The sequence below is a fragment of the Patiria miniata genome, unplaced genomic scaffold (genome assembly GCF_015706575.1).
Source record: "Patiria miniata isolate m_02_andy unplaced genomic scaffold, ASM1570657v1 HiC_scaffold_13, whole genome shotgun sequence".
Taxonomy (NCBI): domain Eukaryota; kingdom Metazoa; phylum Echinodermata; class Asteroidea; order Valvatida; family Asterinidae; genus Patiria; species Patiria miniata.
This window is the reverse complement of record NW_024037051.1, coordinates 303624-320774: the sequence shown is the minus strand read 5'-3', so window position 1 is coordinate 320774 and position 17151 is coordinate 303624. Positions and strand designations below refer to the sequence as shown.

At 41.7% G+C, this 17151-nt stretch overlaps 1 protein-coding gene across 1 annotated transcript; it reads left to right on the top strand.

Annotated features, from left to right (window-relative positions):
- The first annotated feature begins 4401 nt into the window (after positions 1-4401).
- On the top strand, positions 4402-16818 carry LOC119721464. The gene is made up of 18 exons (XM_038191545.1): positions 4402-4615; positions 5826-6054; positions 6749-6876; positions 7585-7698; positions 7936-8164; positions 8762-8889; positions 10275-10391; positions 10594-10822; positions 11144-11271; positions 11538-11657; positions 12236-12464; positions 12826-12953; positions 13534-13668; positions 14030-14258; positions 14528-14655; positions 14969-15091; positions 15573-15801; positions 16687-16818. Exons 2-18 carry the CDS (start codon positions 5938-5940, stop codon positions 16816-16818), a joined length of 2643 nt encoding a protein of 880 aa, XP_038047473.1. The 5' UTR covers positions 4402-4615; positions 5826-5937.
- Positions 16819-17151: the final 333 nt, after the last annotated feature.

Sequence of the window (17151 nt, the reverse complement as noted above, 5' to 3'; positions counted from 1 at the left end):
AAACACACTGTGGCAGTATTCAGAGAATGGCAGTATTCAGAGATTAAATTCGTCTTATGCCAATCAATTTAAAATTGCTAAGTAAATTAGTCTGGCGTGGGTTATTTACCATGTTCCTTGTGCCCGAGGTCCATACAACAAAGTTTCTAACCAGGACAGGATACGAATTAATCCTTTGAATATGATGCCGTGGACTACGTCCAAGTGGCTGCAACGTTGGGCATTAAAAGAGTGAAAAAATAAAGATGACCATGTGAAAAAACAGTCGATGACCCTTATTTTACTTTGTTACATTGTACCTACGAGTCAATGACATTTCTTTTTCAAGGAAAATCGATTAAAAAACAAGCAACATTTGTGAGTAACAGGAAAAGTAAAAGAAAAAAAAATGTTGCGAAATTGAACAAACTTTAAATTGTGTGGCAAAAGACGAATTTGATTTCTGAATAAAACTGTTCGGCGTAGACGAGACGAAATCAAATACTCCTCGCCGAAAATGGGCGTTGGCGGATTGAATTCGATTGAACAACAATGGAAATGGTATGACAAAAGACGAAATTAAACATTGGAAGTATTTACTAAATCGATGTTGAATGACGAACTGGAATATTAAAAACGGTGAATACGAATGATACAAGTTTTAAAATAGCCGGGAAAACCACTATTAGTTTACCTGTTCTATGTTTACCTATTTGTAGCCTAGTGGTATTGTTTGTGTGCAAACCATGATTATATATACATTGTACTCTGCGATTAGGATATCATCACTGCTCTAATAAAGCTGTTTTCTCTGTTGCTCATGACTGTTTTGGTGTTGGTGTGTGTATATTGATCACTTACATTGCTAAATTTTAAAGGATAAACTGTATTAGTGCATTACTATTTACAGCAGCTGCAATTAAGTTTGTGCAATACGGACGTAGTGAGGGCAATGCAGAAAGGGGGTATACCTCGCCGTAGATTGGAATGTGCCCCTTTAATAGCTGATCCCCAGGTCCGCTTTTGCTTTGTTAAATCGTGACTTGGATACTGCAATTTTATTAATCTAGAACGGTCACGTGTCAAGTTTCTACAATACATTGTATTTAAATACACATAATTCAACACCACTCAAATACCGTCTGGCACAATATTCGTGTCCAAAAGGTATAGTGCAGTAATCAAAAAAATAAAAATAACGACGATTAATTTCTTATACAGTAACTAACACCTTTCAATAGCTATTTGGCTTATGGCACAATATAACAATGTGATGTGAGACGTAGCCTTGGTCAAGGTGCTAGTTGTTATTCATCCCGGCCGTAGCGCGGTAAACGATATCCTCGATAGCGCTATGCATGCGGTGCATTAAAAATACAGCGCGAACAGCGACCTCACGCGGCCACCATTTCTATGCAAATCAGTTGGACCCAATCTAGCGCCTTGGTTCAATGGTCGGCAAAAGCTTATGTTTTTCTTTATTTTGCGCTGGATTTCTAGCGCACGACCTCGTATGCGAATACAGATAAGTGTAGGCGGGGCTAATATGTGGAGTGTCCAATCACACCTTGGTAAATCCGGACGTCATCAAATTATTTGCAGCTATTCGCCTTTTGCGGACGTGACAGGAACCACACTTTTTGTGCATTGGTGCCGTGTGCAGAGACACACAACGTGTACGTGTATGGACTATGTACGGTGCCACGTTTCACTATGCAAGTTTCCACGCAACGATCGACCAATAAGAAAACGACATTTAAGGTCAGCTAAGGGTATTAACATAATGAGCACCACCCCCAAAACCTCACATGGACGATTGAACCAAGGCGCTAGATTGGGTCCAACTGATTTGCATAAAAATAGTGGCCGCGTGAGGTCGCTGTTCGCGCTGTATTATTAATGCACTGCATGCATCATTATGACTGCATGCATAGCACTAGCGAAGATATCGTTTACCGCGTTACGGCCGGATGAATAACAACTAGCGCCTTGACCAAGGCTATGTGAGACGTTAATTTGTTACTAATGTTTTACTTAAAGGGAAGATACAACATTTGCAAACATCACAAAACGAAATGATCGAATTATCACGAAATACCTTACTGGATTGTTAGGGAATGACAGTCTAAAACATTCTGTAAAATCGTGGCTCCTAGTGTGCTGTCATTTTCAAGAAAAAATGGGATTTTTCCAACACTGGTCGGCCGACCAGCGTTGGAGAAAACTGTTTTTTTTTTCAAAAAGTGCTTTTATTTTTTCATAATTAGTTATTCCGCGTTTTCTTTGCAATTGATTACACACCTGTGAAGGGGTACAAGCCTGCTAGACTGATTCTCTGACCTTACAATTCCGCAAAGGTTATACATTGCTCTGTTTCATCTTAAGTGGGGTCAGGGAACCCGACTACAAGAACATGATTGGTTGTCTTGGTTTTTCCAGCATCTACAAGCCCAAATCGTGAAACAAGTCATTTTAACAATATTTGCTATAACATACTAATCCTCCAAATCCATTTATTTCTGAAACCTGCAGCAAAAGCAAATGTTGTACATTCCCTTTAATTTGGCACTGAAACGTAATATCCTCATGGGCGTAAATCCCGCGGGGATGGGCGGATCCATCCCCAACACTTTCTGACCGGGGGTGGGGAATTGGTTCCGCCCCCTCCCGTTTTGAAGGTGAGAAACCCAAAAATCTTCCCAACTGTCCAAATTAATAAAACAGTATTGAAAAGAAACCACGGAGAATAAGTTGAATGCCCAGCTTTGAAGGTTAACAACCCCCTTAGGCCCCCTTTTTGCTAGGAACCATCCTCATTCTTCCAAAATACTTCAAAATGTTGCACTTGTGTTTAAATGAAGGATACCCAGCGCCTCTATCCTTCCCAACACGTCAGACAGTCCTGCCTCTCAAAATGCATTCATCCTAAATACTCCTCAATATTCCAATATTCATCTTCTTCAAACACCATTCATCCTCAATCCTCATTTGCTTCAGCACCATTCATCCTCAATTCTCCAAAATCCTAATTTTTCTCAAGCACCATTCATCCTCAATCCTCCAAAATCCTCCAAAACCGGGGGATTTTTGAAGATTAAGGCTGGTTACGGTTTAAGGGACGTATAAACGTATGTTTCCATTACATGTATTTTGTATCGTGAACAGCACCCCTATGTAATATCGTGTCACCCCCCCCCAAAAAAAAATCCCATTTTGAATTCACACGACCGGGCAATTTTAGGATTTTGCCGCATGGTCATCCCCCATCCGCCACACTCTCCGGCATGGATTTACGCCACTGATATGTCCTACTTCATAGTACGAGTTCTCCTTGGCCACAGCTTTGGTCTTGAGCGCGGGAATATCGGCGTAGTAGTTGTTTGCTTTCTCCCCGTCCCCATCCAAGGCAACGAAGAAAGCCTTCTCGGCACCGGCAGTGGCAGACCCACAGTGGTCAGGCTGCTAGGGTCATGAAACACTCTTAAATTGAAGATAAGTTGACGTTGGCCGTGTGTTATGCGGGAAAGGGGGGGGGTTTAAATCCCGGAGAGGGATAACTGAGGCCGGGCATAAAATGCCCGGCTCCTCCATCCGCCCACCTCCACCCCGCACACCGATTTTTCTTAGCCAAACAAAAATAATGTCAACCACAATTGGCACCTCATTATCAGGCACACTTAAATAAAAGTGATGAAAATTAAAAGGGCAACCTGATGGGAATGGAAATGTGTTGTTTAATAAAAAGCGCCAGCTCAGTAAATGTAGTTTTCAATTGGTGCATGCACTTTCCCTTTCAGTTCGATTTTATTACGTCCTAAAATGTGAATGGTGTGTTGTCACCTTGTGTTTGCCTGTATTTGTTAAAAATTTATTTCAGAGCAATTGGCTCATTACGGGGCGGGCTAAAACAAAACTGGGGCGGGGGGGGGGGGAGGTGTCCCCTCGTCCATGATTTCGCTGACTATAATGATAGTAGAATTTCATCGCATTTAGTTGAGTATAACATTTGTTGAGAGTTTATTTCTAATGAGAATTCTTTGTAACGATTTTCCCCCTCCAATTGTCAACAACCGTTGAACATGGACACCCCCCCCCTCCCCGACACTCACGACACCTGTTTGCAGGGCGGGGCCGCGCCGGGGGGGGGGGGACGAGCGAACTCCCCGTACCCCGGCCCCCGAAAGATATTGTGCAGGGAAAAGAAAACGAGTGCCGAGTGCAGTGGGAGTTAACTATAATGGAAACCTGAAGCCTTGTTAGGGCCCATCCCAAATCTTTTCAATTTTTTTTTATTATTTCGTGGTAAACGCGTTTTTCAAAAGGAGACCTCCTTTAATTTTATTTAATTATAAATAGCGAGTGAAGTTCTTACAGGAGGTGTTATTGAGGGCGCTGTTCACTGACCCAATAACACAACAGAGTTTGCCTTTTGACATTTCGGTGAGCTGAACGAAAAAAATGGCGACAGAAATTGGACAGACAGACTGCAGATGCCACCTTAGTTTTTGTCGGTTTTCCTTCGAGTCAGCATGCGGCTTTGCAGCCCAATTAAATCCAATTTCTACCGCCAGAAGAGAAAGGGCTGATTAGGCGGGAGAGAGCAAAAATCGACCAGTTACAACAAGATAAGAACAAGGTAACGTAATGCGTAGACGACCGTAGTTCATTCGCCACAATAAACAACATTGGTTTGATCATTGATGCGCTGAAAGTGAAACTGATTCTTTCAGGTTAATTTTTTTGTGTGGGAAACAATGTAACACAAGTAACAGTTAGACCCATCTGATCTCGACGCTACTTTTGTGGTCGTGCACATAGTATAGGTGGGGGGGGGGGTGGATATTTTCTGACCAATGGAAAATTTGTTTCTCAATCTCAGTCCAAAATTCTTTTTTTATTAGGCCAGTCAACATTGATTTTTAGGTTTTCAGCACTCAGTATTGAAACAAAATTTCCGTACTGGATCACCACTTTTTTCAATTAATTTTCAAATGCCAAAAGTTGCATCTTTTATGGCTATTTCCTCCACTTTTCCCTCCTCTACTCTCATCCTCTCCTTTCCTTTATTCTGATTTATTAATCAGTCACTTACTTCATCGAGATTGGAACCTCGGACTCTTGCTTGAAACACGAGACTTTTAACCGCTAGGCCGCGCACGATCGCTATTGCAATGATCAATCTTTGGACGTATTTGAAGTATCCATTGAAATAAACTAAATATTCATGAGAAAATAAATATTCATTATGACGTATTGCACTATCATTGGCCGGCTCATGCGTTGTCATGGTTGTCGATGTCATGCGTATAACGCATCGCTGTCTTCCAGACACTTCAATCACTTCAAAGTTTTGACCCGCTGCTTCAACTGCACGACGTGTGCATCCAAAATGTGCTCTAAAAACACATTTTTCCTAAAAAAAAATCGCATCCTTTGTTTGTTTTTCGTTGCCGCTATCTTGAGTGGCCTGTGACCTTCTGGTTGGCGATCCCATTAACAAAACAAGAAATGAAAATTAGGGTAGGCATGATATCCATTATATTTATTAGCCTACTGTTCGTGTCATACAAGATGCCAATTCTTCGACGAATCGTTCTAGAAAAATTCCAAGGATCATATACGTTTCCCGTAGGTTGTTCTGTCGAGTGTTATTAAATCCTCAAGTGGTCCTAAATAATTGTGCAAATGTCACATCTCTTCGGATCCTATAGGAACCTGTAGAAGATGTAAACAAACTATAAGAATCCTACAGGATTCCTTTACGATTTTCCTTTTCCTACCTCCCTGGATTCCTGCACCAACACCATCAATTTAAACGACAAGTTCTGTCCCTGTTTTATTCAAAGGCTTCTTGAGAAAAACCCTGCCATCAAGAACCTCTTCCCATTCGGCAAGCTCAACTTGTCCCCCGAGAAACTAAAGGACAACGCGGACCTGCGTGCCCACGGCAAGAATGTCATGGAGACGATTGGCACGGCAGTGGAGACGCTGGACAACCCGGGAAAACTGGTACCTTTCCTGAAAGATCTCGGAGCGAGGCACAATGCTTATGGCACCAAACCGGAACACTTTAAGGTACCATACACTGAGACTAACAACCATCAATAAAGAAACATCCTTGGACACCTTCAGACTTCTCCAACGACTAAAATGAGAAGCCATTACTGAGGGGCACGACGCTAATATTGGCAGGCGATACGCGCGCACTCACAGCTCCTCGACCAATAGGGTTTTTCCAACTAGGCTACACGCGCCCTTCAAATCATGTTAAGAACACGTGTGATGTGAGGCGAACACGTGGCATTAGCGTGGTAATGCCGATCAATTAGTCTATTTGCGAAATAAATTAAGTGAGGTTACTCTTCCCCCCCCCCAAAAAAAATATTCAAAAATACATTAAAAAGACCGGTAACGACATCTTACCCTGAAAATGTATGCTATTGATCATCTCAGATTCGTCGCTGAAGCTTTTCCCAATGCTTATTGTCTTTTTTAAAGGCTGTCAAAAAATCAACGTGCGAAATCATGAATGCATATCAAAATCATCAATGCTTATGACGAACTCATTGAAATGCCCCCTTTTTCCCAAGAACACATTCAATGAGTACTTGTAAAAATGTTGCAGAACTCGCGAAGTGGAAGATTTTGGTCCACATTTTTCTGGCACAACTATGAGTCTCATTTTCATTTACATCCAACTGTTTCTCGGGTATGATTCCCAATTTAAAAGTATGTGCGAGTTCCAACAATCACTTGTTTATTTTGTCAGCCTCTTGCGGAAGCCTTAATCTTTACCCTGAAGGATGGTCTACCGCCGAAGGTGTTCACTGCAGAGGTGCAAGGAGCCTGGGAGAATGCCTTGAAAGTGGTTGCAGAACTCATGAGTGAAGCGATGAGGTATAATAACTATAGAACCTATCAAAAAGACAACAGTGTTGAAGTCGAGTACTTGCGATGGATCATTAAGTACATTACATGTCCGCTCACAATTAATCGCACGTCAATTCACAGCTGTCCAATTCAAAGTATAGTAACGCAAGATGAACAATACAAAAGCGAAGGAATGCCTTTGTTACAGTTCATTTGTGCAGCCTGTGGCTTGACTTGCCTCCATTCAAACATTATTTTTGTGTTTGTCTTTAATGGTTTGCAAAAAAATGCAAACTTCTCAATAACGCCGGAGTAAGCGTGTTCACGATTTAACATTCTATGGTGTATACACAAAAGGTTACCGTCTTGTTGTTGGAATGCAAAATACACTTCCAGTGACAGAAAAGTGACGTATTCGTCATAAACCACATTTCATGTTGTTCGATTAAAGGAATGTTATTGCCCCTTGGAGTTCCCAAGTCAGAGTACGTGAGTCTTATTTCACCTATTTTCTTGCACTTTTTTAATTTCCATATTGAAATGAGCACGTCATAGACTATTCAAACGGAAGATCGCGATAGCCTGAAATATTTTCCACCCTTTGCCATTCCACCAGTTGCCTGCAATGTACCTGCTGCTAAGTCGGATAAGCTGAACTCTTCAAGGTTTGAATTTGAGGACTTGTGAAAATTGGTTATTGGAAATATCGCTAATTGTTAATCTTGCTTACTGCAGGAGCGATGATGCTGATGTTGGACCGATGTCTCAAAGAGACAAACGGCTCGTTCGTGAGTGCTGGAAGGTCATACAGAAAGACATGGTCAACTTGGGTGCAGCCCTCTTTGTAAGGTAAGCACACTTCAGTTACAGAGGAGCTTAATGCTGGGTCTTTACTTAGGTCAATCATACACTTGGATACCGATAAGTAAAACCTAAAGGACTGCTGCGAAAGTGTCCGAAGTCCTGATGTTCTATAGGCAGCTGGTCAACCCTACACCTTATCAGCTTATATACTGTGTCATCTTCTTGGCAAAAAACCTTCTTTTTAAAAGGTTTACAGTGATGTCCTAAAATTTTTGTTATCAGATTGTTGGAAAAGAGCCCTCCCATTCAGAACCTCTTCACCTTCGGTAAGCTCAACCTGTCAGCGGAGAAGCTGAAACGAAACAAGGATCTGAGATCCCACGGACAGCGAGTCATGAGTACCATCGGTGCGGTGGTCATGGGTCTGGATGACCCAGACATCATCGCTACCATCTTGGAAGACCTTGGAGCCAGACACCAGATGTACGGGGCCAAACCCGAGCACTTTCCGGTAAGAGTCTTGGACTTGTTACGTTTATTATTGAAGATTCACTCCTACAGTCGGAAACTAGGGACTAGGCGTTTTAGAATGAAATTTGTTCAATCGTAAAGATCGAGTTTTCACTCGAGCTTCAACTAAAGTGGTTCTTTTTCAGACTATTTCAATCGAAAATGAGAGTGATTTTCATTCTAAAACGTCTAGTCCCTAATTTCACTCTTTAGAATTTAGAGATGTATATGCTAATATTTTCATACTTGACATATCGTTTTGGTACCTAAAACATCATTCGTTAACATATAGTTTATACAGATAATTGAGTAATCTATCACTTTTTGCAGATTTAGTCGCGTCCATCACAAATCAAATCACAGTTCAATCGCAAGTTGGGTCACAAGTAACAGGGGTTGAACAATGACAAAATGATACATTTGTCTCAGTTTTTTTGTTAATGACTCGTGAGTAACATGAGATGACTTGACCTCCACCTTGATTTTTTTTGGGTGTGGTTGTGTTTTTATTGTAAATAAAGATGCCGCAAAACAAAAGTCTATCCAGAAGACCGTTCATTTTGACTAACCATCGGGGATATTCTCTTTCGAACTGAAGGCACTGGTGGAGGCGCTCATGCATTCCCTGAAGAACGGTCTGCCGCCCAAGCTGTTTACCCCTGAGGCTCAAGAGGCTTGGCAGAACCTGATGAAGATGGTGGCTACGTCCATGAGCAAAACAATGAGGTATGACCTCAGGAACCACTCAGAGGCCAATTTTCAGTGGCTCTTCCTCGGCACAGAAATTTGCTAAGAACAGATTGTGATTTTGCTTAGCACAACTAGGTTACCATGCAAAAAGCCACAGATGTGTATTGCGTTTGACTGGCTCTAAGTTAGCATTTCTAAATTTGCTAATCAGCATCTTCTTTTTCGCAGTTCAATGAAATTGTCCCCTGGTCTCCATAATAGTCGAGTAAACATTGGAACCATGAAGTCGATATAAGGGTGAGAGTCGACTCAAAGTTGGTGACTGATGATCAACAAAACCGTTATAGCTTACAATATCCGGATTAATAGGTGCCAAAGGTTCAAACTTTGGATCTTAACAAAATGAGAAAATATTTCACATGCACAATTTAATTGCCGTCAATAATTAGGCCGATGGTAAGCCTTTGCCGTCTCTAAATCTCCTTGAGCTATTTTTTTCCCAGGAAACGCGCCCGCCGGCCAGGGTATGCATTAACGGGTAGTACAGGAACCGGGCACCCTATTGAAGTAAAACACGGGTACCGGGGTTCCCGTGAAAGAGACCCAACCCCAAAATTCAAATCCCGGAAGTTCTCCGATGGGCTTAGCTTTACGGTGAAAACTGCAACTTTCACCAGCGTTATCTGTTGCCCGTTAAAATGCACATAAACGTAAAATCTGTTTTGGTTTTCCAGATGGCCTGATTTTCATTTTGAAAATTCCTCACAAATGGCATTTACAACTTTTCTTTTCACTGTCTTAGAAGTTACTAAGCTATTTGTAAAGTTGGTTACGGGTACCCGATCCCATAATCTGGAACCGGTTCCTGACATCAGCGGTCGGGTGCTCGGGTACCCGGTTCTGATGCACACCCTGTATAGTTAGTTCCCTTAATTTGTCGCTGACCTGTATGCATTGTCAGACAGTTCTTGGTTTTCCCATTGGACCGATCCAGTAAGCACCGCCCCATGGTGTTCTGACCAATCACAACCTTGATTTATGTCCGATGTGCGTGCACAAAAGTTCGACATGCGTGCACGCGCGTATGATGCGCGCGGCAGGAAAATGCAGCGTGGCATTGGAGAGGAGCACGTGTTAATTTGCCCACGTGCGCAGTGGGTGGGGCTTACTGGATCGGTCCATTGTCAACCGGTTTGGCTTACTGCTTATGAAATAGTTCTTACACATACTGAGTTCAGATGAAATAAATACAGCCAAACCGAGGACAGCCGGCCGAGTTTCAAAGTTGACCCAAACCGGGTACTCAAAACTACACTCACTGACGACAGAAATTGGCATGAATGTGTGTGCCGCCTTAATTGTGTTTCAAGCTAAATCAAATACTAAAAGTGATTTTGTTTTCGCCAAAATTAATTGAACAGGAGCGGCAGTAGCGAAGATGAGGGGCCGATTTCTTCCAAAAACAAGCGCCTGGTCCAGGCTAGCTGGAAGATCATGGAAAAAGACGCAGTTAACCTGGGAGCAGTCCTTTTTGCCAGGTGACAATGTTTTTTTAAGCCTCCTAGTTGACAGAGGGTTGACAGTGATCTATAAATCAGAAGGACATTAATGAAAATTGTTCGTACAAACGTTCTTATTTAAAATCTTTGAGTATTGGTTTGGATAATCTATGCATCACGAATTCCACGATGAAATTCCTTAATGTCGAAGTGTTTTTTTTTTTCGTATTCATTATGAAAGACTTTTGGAGAAGAATCCTTCCATTCAGAAACTCTTTCCCTTTGGCAAGCTGAACCTACCGCCGGACAAGCTGAGGCAGAACCCGGACCTGCGAGCCCATGGCAAGGGGGTCATGGAGACGATTGGAATTCTGGTTGCCAGTCTCGACGATCTTAAGGACATTGTTCCTACGTTAAAAGAACTCGGCGCCAGGCATAACAGTTACGGCGCCAAACCAGAACACTTCCCTGTAAGTTTTGTTTTTCGAGTAATATTACATATTGGGACAGGGTTTGACGGCTTCCTTTGGATCTCTCACTATTAGACGCCTTAGCTATGTCTTTGAGACTTCTCTACAGGTACTATCATGGGATGTGCGCAGGTTCAAACTCTGCACTTCTCGTTCCTCCATCGCGTACCTTAACCAACTTTACCCACTCTACTCGCAGTTTGCTCTCATCCATATACCGTTTTTGTCATCCAAGCCCTGGTACAATGAAGTACTCTTCAAGTTGCTTTTCTCGTACCGTCTCACTGTGGATCTCCTCACTTTTTTTCCTTTTGGTTTCAGGCCTTGGTTGAAGCTTTCATGTTTTCCATGAAGACTCGAGTTTCGGCAGAGGTGTTCACGGCTGAGGTGCAAGAGGCATGGAGGAACGTCTTGAAGGTTGTGGATGTTACCATGAGCACCTCTATGAGGTAACCTCTCAACTCTCAGCTTTGATAGATCAATAAATCAGTACAGATGTTCTATAGTGTAATACACTCGCATAATATGCATTTGACTTCTCCTGATGTCATCTGCACGTCTTGAAGGTGTTAAATCATGTTAGGCTGGTGAGTCGATCTGCAAAATGCACTGAGAATAATTAATTCAACGGATTCTTGCCAATTCAAAGCCTATACATCTTTGTATTAGTCTTATTCCTTTTGTGTCCTCTTTTGATTGGTTCCTTCCTTCGCAGCAGCCATTCGAACGGTGCATCAGATGTAACGATATCTCCCAAAGACAAGCAGCTGGCACAGGGGAGCTGGAAGTTCATTCAAAAAGACTTGGTCAACTTGGGCGCCAGTATGTTTGTAAGGTTGGTAGACTATTTTTTTCTCATAACAATGAAGTATGAAAAAAACACCTAGGAACGTCTATGAAAAAGACACAAAGGAACGCACGGTTTGGGGAGTCAGGGTGGCGCAGTGACGGTTTCTTTCTTCGCCTCCCAGATCCACCTCTATGTGGCCTGGGTTCGATTCCTGCCCGGACCTTATGTGGATCGGGTTTTCAGTCCCTACCAGATTCTGGGGGTTTTCCCTGAACATTCTTCTCGGGGTGTCCTCCTACCTGTAAAACTATCAATTCTTTTCATAGTCTCCTGTATACAGGTTTCCTCAGGCTTTCGAGCTACAGTGCCTGGGGCACTTTTGAGGAAACATTGGCTTCATTACCAGAAAGAAATAAAACACACAAACACACAAACAAATACCCCAACAACCCAACAAACAAAGCATAATATTATTTACGAATGCATTCTTCAAATTAAATCTGTAAATTTTATTCGAAGGTGTACAATCGAATGGCTTTTTAATAGTCGCATGCATGTTGTCAGGAGATTTTACCTCCACACGGGGAATTTATTCATCTTTGGCTGTCTTTTTCGTCATTCAGGCTTCTGGAAAAGAATCCAGGCATACGGAAAACTTTCAGCTTCGGTAGGCTCAACTTACCGCCGGACAAGCTGAGGCAAAACCCGGACCTGCGAGCGCATGGCAAGGGGGTCATGTTGACGTTTGGGACTTTGGTGTCAGGAGCCGACGACCTGGGGAAAATCATTCCTATGATGGAAGACCTCGGGGCTAGGCATAAGACCTACGGCGCCAAACCTGCGCACTTCCCGGTAGGAATGCCCAGTTAACAAAAAATATTTTTTGTGTGTTAATGGAATTTGCTTATTAGTATTACAAGGCTGAAAGTCACTCAATGGAAAGGGCTACTATAAAACAAGGAACAGAGACGGGCACAAGGGTCGCTTGGCCCTGGCCTGTACACCAAACAGTCCTAAAGATACGTGCTAAATAAGGCTACATTAATTGTCCTTATCTGAAAACATCTACAAGGCCTAAAGGGTCTCTTGACAGATCATGTTCAATAAAGAACCCCTTGGCCACAGGGTGATCAGCAAAGATGTCGTTATACCTTTACCTTCCCTGTTGATGATTTTTCACAATCTAAATGGACATCACCGTTTGGGGTTTCAGGCTATCGTTGAGGCGTTCATGTACTCCTTGAAGAAAGGTCTGTCACCCAAGATATTTACGCCTGACGTTCAAGAGGCATGGAGGAACATCTTGAGTGTGGTAGCTGTTACAATGGGCAGCACTATGAGGTATGCTTCCTCCGCCACCTACATTATTCGTTACACCTTTTCAAATCATTTCCTCCATTCCCAGTGGTGCTTGTAATGGCGCTTCATACCAATGCCTCAAAGCGCTCCGCAATAGATATTTGTTGTTACCCCTGTTCATAGAGTTGATGAAAAATAGAGGGCTACTGAAGAGTTCATAACCTATTTCCAGTGTCGTAGACGAGACCTTTTATGGGACCTCAAACACTTGTTCATAATAGAACATTAGATTCGATTTAAGTGCAACGTGAATTGAATAAAAAACTTTTTAAGCTTTCACTTTAGGCATAAAATAAATAATGATGGATTGTTTAAGTGTTAAATTAAGATCTTAACCTGTTATTTGATTGAAGGCTGTGAAAGGTCAATGAATATTGATAGTAGTAGTTTTCCTTCGACAAATAATGACAATTTTACTTAACTTAAAAAAAAAAAATAAAACAATCGAAACATACGCGGTCGGGAAAGGTCTTTTGAAAGGTGTCTTCTACATCAGTGCAAGTTTCATGATAGCTTCCTGTCATGTTTAATTTATCTTGTGTCACTCGTTATTCCTTTGCAGTAGCGATGAATCTGGAGTGTCAGAAGAGGAATCAACGGCATCTCCGATATCTCCCAAAGACAAGCAGTTGGTCCAGAATAGCTGGAAGTTCGTTCAAAAAGACTTGGTCAACTTGGGCGCAGTTATGTTCGTAAGGTAAAGTCCCCTGATCGTCTGTTCAAGAAGACACAGTCTTTTTAATCGACCTGCTCAAAAGAACATCCCGGATAAATTGTCAAAATATCCCAAAGGGATAATAAAAGCAACTTTTAAAAGACTAAGACCCATGCACTTTAAAGCAAGTAAAAACATCATCATACACCAAAAAATCTTGCTTTTCAATGACATTCTCGGGAATGCATGTAGCCCAAAACGAAACATCCAAGCTGCATTCAACTTGACCTAAGCTCGATAAGAATTGGAACCCTTTCCATCTATAGAGCATCTCTGATGATAACTGTCCATAAATTAATTAATTCAATATCAAGACCGGCATGCCTGTTCGCTTTTCTAAAAGGCTTCTGGAGAAGAACCCTTCCGTGCAGAATCTCTTCTCCTTTGGCAAGTTGAACCTGCCGCCCGAGAAACTGAAACAGAACCCGGACCTGCGCGCCCACGGCAAGGGGGTCATGGAGACGATCGGCACGGCAGTTGCTGGGCTAGATGACTTGGGGAGGATAGTTCCTATCCTAGAGGAAGTCGGAGCTAGACACAAGATTTACGGCGCCAGACCTGAACATTTCCCAGTAAGTTATGTTCCCAGATATTTTTTTCACACTCTAAAAAGTTCCGGGTCATATATTGACTTGATTCTTTTCTTGGTCAAAAATTACACCTTTTCGGGTCAAACTGACACTTTTTATGGTCAAAATTACACTTCACTGTATCATTTTCCGGGTTATTTTGGCTTTGAAGTATCAGGTTGATAACAAAGATAAGGGGGGGGGGTACCTGAAGATGGACTGGATACAGATGTTCTCAAGGATGGTATACATTTGGTTTGTTTTCATTGCAGGCTGTTGTTGAGGCATTAATGTATTCCCTCAAACAAGGTCTGTCACCAAATGTCTTCACGTCTGAAACGCAGGAGGCGTGGCGGAACATCTTGAAGGTGGTTGATGTGACGATGAGTCGAACTATGAGGTAGTAACATTTTTATTATTTTTTTTAAATTGTTTTTTAACGTAAGGTTATATACAGATGCTTGTACATAAGCGCCTCTATATGAGGTTTATAGTCAAAAACAGAATAAAGAGAAATCGTAGGCCTAAAGGAAATTATTTAATTTTGTCAAAACGTACTGGTCAGATTGGTTGTTGAACAGGAATTATCAGAAACTGCCTTCTACCCAGTTCGAAATATGGCAATGTGTATCTTTTGGCAAAATGGGAGTCCATATTTTCATCGTGATAAGACAAATGAGTTATTTTATGTTCCAATAATCATTATACAACAGACTGGATGAGAACGGAAATTCAGAGGAGGGGCTGATATCTCTGAGAGACAAGCGTCTGGTTCAGAAAAGCTGGAAGGTCATGCAAAAAGATTCCGTCAACTTGGGCGCCGCACTTTTTGCCAGGTTGGTTATCTGATTTCTTTTTTTCATTTCTATTTTTGTTTTAATCAACCAGGCCGGGTCTGCTGCCAACCATGAATGATGTTGTTGCTGAGTCTATTTATTTTTAATAATAAAATGACAATAAGATTTATATTGCGCTTTCTACGGGCGTTTCCAAGCGCTCTCTTGTGTGTGTGCCATTTGACACAAACAACGTTTTGACTCAAAAGAGTGTCATTATGACACGGAGGATTGTCATTTTGACATGGAAGAGTGTCATTATGACACGGAGGATTGTCATTTTGACATGGAAGAGTGTCATTATGACACGTAGGTTTGTCATTTTGACATGGAAGAGTGTCATTATGACACGGAGGATTTTCATTTTGACCTGGAAGAGTGTCGGGGCAAATCTGGCCGGATTCTGAGTCGAATCTGACCCGGAACTTTATAGGGTGTGTAGCTGACTGAAAGGTTCCAATGTTTTCTTTGAATGTCCAAGGTTTCTGGATAGGAACCCATCCATTAGGGAACTCTTCCCCTTCGGCAAGTCGTCAGTTCCTCCCCAGATGCTGAAACACAACTCGGACCTGCGAGCTCACGGCAAGGGGGTCATGGAGACGATCGGCACGGCAGTTGATGGTCTGGATGACCTGGGGAAGATAGTTCCCATCCTGAAGGACCTTGGGACTAGACACAATGTCTACGGCGCCAAGCCTGAACACTTCCAGGTAGAAAACAGAACCAACCAACCGACAAACAATAACTTTAACTTTGTAGGCGCAAACAGATTCCAATCCCGGGTTGTTGATGTAACTTTACATGTTGCTGTTATTCAAAATTTTTATTATCTCTGATTTTAAGATTGGATTGGTTAAAAGCACGTGATATTTCCACTGTCTATACCCAGAAAAATGGTGCCATTCTAGCGCCATCATTCGAGCGAAGGTAAAATCTTTCACAAATAGATGTGAAGAAAGGAACAAATCAAACTCACAAACAACAAACGGAGGAAAACGATCCGACTTTAATCAACTGTCGTTTTTCAGAGTATGAGACAGCTATGTGCACGAATATATATTCGTATATAGACATTCCCTTGGTCACACTAGGCAATACAGGGTGAGTAAAAAAAAAGAAACCCAAATGGCAGGACCATTTTTTAAAATGAAATTCAGCATGTAGCACTTTCAAGATCTAGGATATGAACAAGTCAGAACGACCAATTAATCAGCTTTTTTTAGTACAAGAATCATTCAAATCATTCGTGTAAAATCGGTAACGCAGACTACAAACAAGGGTGAACAAAAAAAATCACACAGAAGTCATCAAAATGGGAAAAAGTCGATTGCAATTTTTGTTTGGTACTTATTTGGCAACGCTATGACCACATAAAAACCATGATCATATCAGAAACGTCAGTTCTATACGGTGTGTAAAAAAGAGCGGTTCTAAATTAGCACGGTGTGGTATTTATATTGCACCTATGGCTATAGTCTGATTCAACATAGGTACCATAAGATGCACATTATAGAACCATGGTTTTACAGTGTGGTCTGGTATCCAGAATACATTGCTATCATCCATCCTGGTATCTTGTCTTTATTTTGATGCAGCCCCCAGTAGACGCCTTCATGTATACCATGCGAAATGGTCTGTCATCCAAGGAGTTCACACCAGACGTTCAAGACGCGTGGGAAAACATTTGGAAGGTGCTGGCTGAAGTTATGAGCAACGGCATGGAGTAGAATCTACACTGTAAAAACAGTGTTTAGCATTTAAACACATCAGAACGTGTTTAGAGTTTAAAACGTATAGGAATGTGTTTCAATTCTAAACGTATACCACTTTGTAATGTTGTGAAACTAAACGTGTTTATGTTTTGGACATGTACTTAGGATTGTATATCTAAGTGCGCTTAGGAAGGTGTTTAAATGCTAAACATAATTATTATTCATTGAACATGTCAAACGGATAATGCGTGTCACAGAAAAAAGACATCTAAACATGTCATGATGCTAAACGTGTGGAAAAGTGGGTACAGAATAAGTGTTTAGAAATGTGTTTAAATCCTAAGCACC